The sequence below is a fragment of the Mercenaria mercenaria genome, chromosome 18 (assembly GCF_021730395.1).
Source record: "Mercenaria mercenaria strain notata chromosome 18, MADL_Memer_1, whole genome shotgun sequence".
Classification (NCBI taxonomy): Eukaryota; Metazoa; Mollusca; class Bivalvia; order Venerida; family Veneridae; genus Mercenaria; species Mercenaria mercenaria.
The window spans coordinates 47543842-47551059 of record NC_069378.1 but is presented as its reverse complement, the minus strand read 5'-3'; the positions used below and the strand labels follow the sequence as shown (position 1 = coordinate 47551059).

The 7218-nt window shown below is 36.0% G+C and overlaps 1 protein-coding gene across 1 annotated transcript; it reads right to left on the bottom strand.

The window, feature by feature from the left end:
* Window positions 1-2193: 2193 nt before the first annotated feature.
* On the bottom strand, window positions 2194-5730 carry LOC123538512 (uncharacterized). The gene is made up of 2 exons (XM_045322669.2): window positions 5283-5730; window positions 2194-2842 (listed from the first exon to the last, which is right to left on the bottom strand). The coding sequence occupies exons 1-2, from the start codon at window positions 5557-5559 to the stop codon at window positions 2220-2222; spliced, it is 900 nt and encodes a 299-aa protein (XP_045178604.2). The 5' UTR covers window positions 5560-5730; the 3' UTR covers window positions 2194-2219.
* Window positions 5731-7218: the final 1488 nt, after the last annotated feature.

The window sequence follows — 7218 nt, the reverse complement described above, 5'->3', positions numbered from 1 at the left end:
AATCTGTCTACCGTATCGGGCCCCCACTTACTATCTAAATGCCTAAACATTTCATTTGTAACAAACCAATCATCTGCATCATAACATCTGCTCAAATAATCTGCACTTTCGTTTTGTGATCTAGGGATCCATTCAGTGGTGAAGCTTATATTGTGTTTATCACAAACGTTATTAATATGCATGGAAATAAAATGTAACTCTTCTACACGGCTACCGCCCTGTAAAATATATTTAACGTTCTGGTTATCTGAAAAAAATTTTGATTTGAGAATTTTTCAAAAACTCTAAATTACTAAACAATATTCTACGGACAGCTTCAAGTTCACGCCAGGTTGAACTCTTGCCTGCTTCTTCGTCAGTCCAAGAGCCATACACGGCACCATCATTATCCTGACACATATCAAGATCTAAGCAGTCCGATTGCCAATTGACCAATTTCATTTGTGGGAACAAAACACTACTCATGCTCTCTTTCGGGAGTATATTACTGCCCTTGATTTCATTTGAAAATATATCAGAAAAGAGTCTGGTATCCGAAGACTTAACAGTATGTTTGTTCACTTCCGGGATCATAACGGGACACTTGCTACTTCCGGGAGCATAACAGGACACCTGCTCACTTCCGGGAGTACAACTGGACACCTGATCATTTCAGGGATCATAACAGAACACTTGCTCACTTCCGGGAGCAAACAGGACAACTGCTCACTTCCGGGAGCATAACAGAACACTTGCTCACTTCCGGGAGCGTAACATGGCACTTGCCCACTTTCGGGAGCATAACAGAACACCTGCTCTCTTCCGGGAGCGTAAAAATACTCTTACTCACTTCTGGGAGCGTAACAGGATAATTGCTCACTTCTGGGAGCATAAACTGACAACTGCTCGCGTCTGAGGGCATTATTGACCCCATCTTTGATACGTCATCGCAAATGCTCACTTCCGGGAGCACTCTATTTATTAAACTACCGCTCATTTTCTTAACATCTACATTTGGTTCGAATTTCTGTATGTAACCACCGTATGCAAATGCACTAGCGTCTGAAAATAAGTACGCATCGATATACTCTACTTGCTTAAATGATCTGCCTGCAGAATTCAAGTTTCTAGCATTCTTTCGCCAGTATTGTAATTCTAAAATGGCCTGTTTTGTTACTTGCACTGGTGAGTTCCAGCTAGCCCTTGCTAAAATACAACCGTACAAATATCTAGTTCTGAGACTTACTGCTTTCCCCAACGCACTATGTAATGAAATAATCTGACCCACAACGGTTGCTAATACCCTGACTGGTACTACACTAAATCTGTCTTTATAAATTTGAAAAAGCACTGAATCTATTGAACATTCTAATGAATGTATGCGTTCATCAGATACACACAACATATTTCTTTCGAAATCTAAAACATGACCTAACCAGCATGAAACCATAGTCGGTAACCATTTGCATTTCTCCTCCGCTAACAGAAACCCAAACTTTAACAATGAAACTTTCACAAACTGACTTAATTCTAGAGCTTTTATAAATTCACGATGACCCCCAATTCCGTCATCTAAAAACATTACAACTCTGTGACCTAAATTTCTCCAGTATCTGATAATCACCCGTAAGGTTTTAGTAAAAATATGGCCAGCTGTGGCAATACCAAACGGTAAAGAATTGAAAACATAGTACTTTTCTTTACCATCATGTACCCAACAGAAACCCAAGTAGGTAACATGGGATGCATATATATCAATATGATGGTATGCTGATTTTAAATCAAATGTAAATATATAGCTTGACATATCAAACAATTGCTCTGCGACTTTTATGTCGTCAAACTTAATCTTAAATTTATGCAAATATGGATTGATGTGTCTGCAGTCCAGAACTAGCCTGGGTTTTGACTCTTTGTTATAAGCTACAGTTAAAGGATTAACTACGTAAGGTTTCTCATTAACCTCGGAGATAACGCCTTTCTGCAAAAGTGAATTTATTTCACTACAAACAAATTCGGGATTTTCCCGAGCTGATCTATTTTTTTCAAGATGAACTTTAGGAGGTATCTCTTTGAATGGTAATTTATAACCTTCTGTACCACACCTATTATAAATACATTATCTGATATGTTTTTCCACTCAGAAACATGCTTCTTTAACCTACCAACTGGCGATGGTTTCGCACCTACTTTCTGACTGTCAGTCAAAGGTGTCTCATTTACGTTACAATTTTGAACGTTTATATTATGAACATTTTCACACAGTGTGTGTCATGATTATTTATAGAATCTGTGCTGCTATGTCCTGTATCATTAAAACTGGTATTTGCACATGAGACACTTTGATCAAAAGAACCATAAACGCCATCTACAGTACCCTCTGTAGATCTACGCTGCATATCAGACATTTCATTCTGACTGGTTTTCTTACCAGCAACAGACAGTTTTTCAATATTTGTATCAAATTTTGAATCTTTACATTTGCAAAACATACATGAACTAGATCTACCTAACTTATTGTTACTGTTGCTACTATTTTGATTGCATTCCATCTTCCAGTGACCGGGCTTTCCGCAAGTAAAGCATAAACCTGGACGTCTGTTACGCTGCATTACGCCAGACGACGACGGAGTATCTGGAACTTGTCGTTGACGTCTGTAAGGAAATGCCCGACCACGACGGATCTTGGACTTCTCAGATTTCACCTTCCTCGCTGCTCTCGCCTCAGCCTTATACATTTTCTTTTCATCATCGCTGTCACTTGCTATCGGGTTGGTTTCATATTCCGCCACCATGCGCCAGCCCAGCTCAGAACTGTCAGCTAACTGTACCAGCTTCTGTCGTTTCTTTATCATATCTAAAGCTAAAATAATTTATATACATATATTAAGCTGACGAATCTAGATGTACTGTACAAATGTATCAAATAACGTTAATATTTTGTTTACAATGCTAAAATACCTGATAATTATTCTTTTTAAGGGGACGCATATTGCTACATTCACAGTTCATACAGAAATGCGGAAGGGGTGCATATTCAAGAAATCGATGGTGGAAAAATAAAAAACATATTCCTAAACTGATACAATACTGATGGACACCTGTAATATTCAGTATTTTGTGGATAAGGATGTGGTACTATGAATGTAATAGGAAAACAGAGGTCTTTGTGAAAGTACATTCAACACAACATATTAAGCTTTTGTATAAGGAAAAAACAGGTTTTTTACAATAACAGTGTTCCAAATAATGTTGAAGGGATGAGATTTTCTTTCTAACACACCAGGTTTGCTTAAACATGTAAAAATTTAACGCCACGTCATTTCAGCTCGGGATGGACGCCATATTTCTCATTGATAAAAATGTAAACCAAAAAATTAGAGTGGGATTAGCATTGCAAGGGCATAACATGACATTCTACACAATGAATACCTTAGAACAGATATCTAAGATGCTACACAGGTCAGGCGGGTTAAATGCATAATGGCGATCACTTGAAATTTATCTTGAAAAGGTGGTTAATTTTAGTTTATTTACATGGTTTTTAATTTTCCCACGACTTCTCGGCGATTCACTGCAAATGTATTACTGCGCCGGACGAAAGGTAACTCTAATAAGCAACGGGAGACAACTCAGGTGTCAGCACGTGTACGATTTTTAAAAAAAACATGTCGATGATTATAATTTCTTATCAAATAATGAATCCTATTAAGATATTCGTCTTTAATATTAGAAAATTATTAATTTCTGTGGACATTTGTCAAAAAATATTACTTACATTGGACTACTTTGCGCATCAAACTGGTTTCCGCTTAAGTTGTGAGGCACTTCCGTTATACTTTTTGACAACAATAACAAAACACAAAATGAATCAATAAAGTCACTTATAAACCGACTGCTACTTAAATCAGTGTAAGTAAAGTTGTTATTACAACATTATACATGTTCGTTACGTTATGAGATAAAGTTTATCTTGAACTGCATAATCCATTAATTACGTTTAGATGATATTGCATTTACAACTTATTTGACCCCATTTTTTACGTGAATGACAGCATTCTCGTGCAACTCGTGCAAACAGAGTTATGAAAAGTATGGTGGAGAATTCAAGGACAAATTATAAATGACATTAAAGTGAGGATAACTGTATATTCGTCCAGTTTTGATCATTGACATGCCTGCTGTGTATTAGTAACTTTTGTGAACAAGATAAGAATGTTACTTTTGCACATATACACATTGATTGGACATCTCAACCAAATTTCATACCTTATTTTAGGGATTTTTAAGACAATACATTTTCAAAAGTTTGTTGAATGTGTTTTGATATTTAAGTGCATTGTAGTTCATGAATACCAAGTTAAAAATTAATAATGGCAACATTTATAGGCCCTTATTGTAAGCCACTAGACTTCTGTAACGATAAATGTTTAATGTATTAAGGGGAATATACTCTTTTAGTTTTGGAATGTGGCATTCCATGACCACCGTATCTTTTCTTATGCACTACTTTGTAAACAAACTAAATAATGTGTTTTAGCTTACATATGCGAAATGAAAAGCAAGACAGTGACCATATTTCACATTCTTTCTTTAAATTAGAATCTGTAGGACATTGATATATGTTTGGACAAGGTGAAGCACTATTATTTTCGCACCAAAAAGTCTTAATTGTTGACTTTGAATGTACACAATAAGTCTTATGTAATTCAACAATAACTTTCTTGTTTCAGTTTTCTCATTTCTTTTTTAGTGAGCAATCCATTATGTACTTATAACAGTTGAAACAGTATCCATTTCATGTACCAAAACCTTGTACTTTTTTGCAGGTAAATTTTATCATACCCCACCCACTTTTTTCTAATTTCAAAGTATGCGTCCCCTTAAGAAAATCGTTTTTTCAGATTACATAAAAATTGACACATGCTATTAAAAACATGTATTATAACTTGTACCTGTATACACCTTTCTCTGACGGATTAAAGTCGTTACTATTCAAGCGTAGCCAATATTAATCGGCTGAATTTTACTATAAATAGACTTTATACACCTAAGCTCATAACAATACTGCGGTAAACGACTACATGATGGTTCATGAGTCACGCCTCGCTTATTGACGTTGAATTATATCAATACACACACTAAAATTTTACTGTAAACATAATAAACATATCTGAGCAAAGCAAACAAAACTAAACTTTGAAATCCTAGTACGCTTTACTACATGCTTTTAAATGAAAATACCCCGAGTCATGTGTATTTCATTAATTATTCATGTATTTATTATTTTGTTTATGTATTACCTTTAATAATATTTTCTTTCGCTTCATCAACTTTCTGCGATGATAAGCTACCGCTGGCCTGTTCTAATTTTACAGCTACTTTTGAATTATATTTAAATTGTTCTTCATTGCTTTTGCGCTTGAATTTAGGCGTTTCTAACGCGTTTAAATTTGAAGAAAAAGACGTTGCACTTATCTTATTCATCATTTCGCCGATGTCCTTCAGCAATACTTCATTATTCGTTTTTAAAACTTCTTTCACTTTATTTTCCACCATGAGCTCCGTGCCTGCGTCCATTTTGTTTACGTCGCACAATAAAGTAGATGTAACTAGTACGGAAACTTGCGTAGAACTGATTTCTTCGTTACCAAATACCCGCGAAAAATCCCGTGCACAAAATGGTTCAATGATTTTGTGCTTCGCCGTGTTAAGACATATGTTCTCCACTATACTACGTACCGCGGAGAACTTCAAATACTTGGTTTGTATGCTGGACAATGTTTATGTGATGTTACAGTAGTAAGATATAAGTAAAAGTAACAAAGATATGACAGAAAAAAGGTTGCCGAAAAGCTTTAACCTTAAAAATAACCTAAGTATAACACCTTGGTGACCTTGACCTTGTGTATATTGGGTCCATCCCCTGTACATACTTTGTTTGTATGCTGGAAAATGTTTAAATGAAGTAAGATATAAGCAATAGTAACAAAGATATGACAGAAAAACAAAGGTTGCCGAAAACTTTAACCTTAAAAATAACCTAAGTATAAGACCTTGGTGACGTTGACCTTGGGTATAATGGGCTCAGCCCCTACACATACTTTGTTTTGATACTGGACAATATTTATATGAAGTTACAGTAAGATATAAGCATAAGTAACAAGGGTATGACAGAAAAACAAAGGTTGCCGAAAATCTTTAACATTAAAAATAAACTAAGTATAACTCCTTGGCTACCTTGACCTTGGGTATAATGGGCTCAGGCCCTACACATACTTTCTTTGTATACTTGGCAATGTTTATGTGATGTTACAGTAAGATATAAGCAATAGTAACAAAGATATGACAGAAAAACAAAGGTTGCCGAAAAACTTTAGCCAAGAAAGGTCACGCCGCGGCCGACGTCGACGCCGGGGCGAGTAGAATAGCCTATTCTCCGAATAGTGGAGCTAAAAATCTATATGATATAGGTCCACACTTTATCAGGTAGTGATAGATACAAACACCTAAAATTGGATAGAACGTGCATGCTGTACCACAAAAGAGTGGTCTTGATTTGTCCCTACGGCCAGTATTAAAAAAAAATACAATATAAGCTATTTATAGTAAAACAAAGGGAATAATTCTTAAAACAAGGGTGCCTCATGGTAGTGAACATCTCTCCATGCATGAAGAAGAAATGTTCCGGACAAATTCGTTCTTGAATTTGATCATTAAATAATTGGCCTGTAAGTGTGACATTGACCTTAGACTTGGGACATGGTTCTTGAGCATGACACTCATGGTTGTGAATATTTGTGCCAAGTGACATTAAAATTCCTTCAATGATTCTTGAATTACAGACTGGACGGTAATAGAAACCCTTTTAGTCTTTGACTTTCAAGTGTGATCTTGACCTTTCAACTAAGGACAAGCGGGGTTTCCCATGGCACGTCGTTTTATCATGGGGAACGTTTGTGCCAAGTAATATTAAAATCTCTTAATGAATGGCCGAGTTATGAACCGAACACGGAATTTCGGATGGACGGACGGAATGACAGAATGCCGGAATGACGGACGGAAAAGCACATTCCTGTAGTCCCTGAAATTGGTTTTCAACCAGTAAGGGACTATTAAGGACCATAATATATAACAACACTGAAATGTCTAAAATGAGGAACCTTCTAGAGAAATTAAATAAATGTTAAAAGGAAAAAGTATTTATGGTTTTTGAATCAAACTGAGCCTGCAGCATTT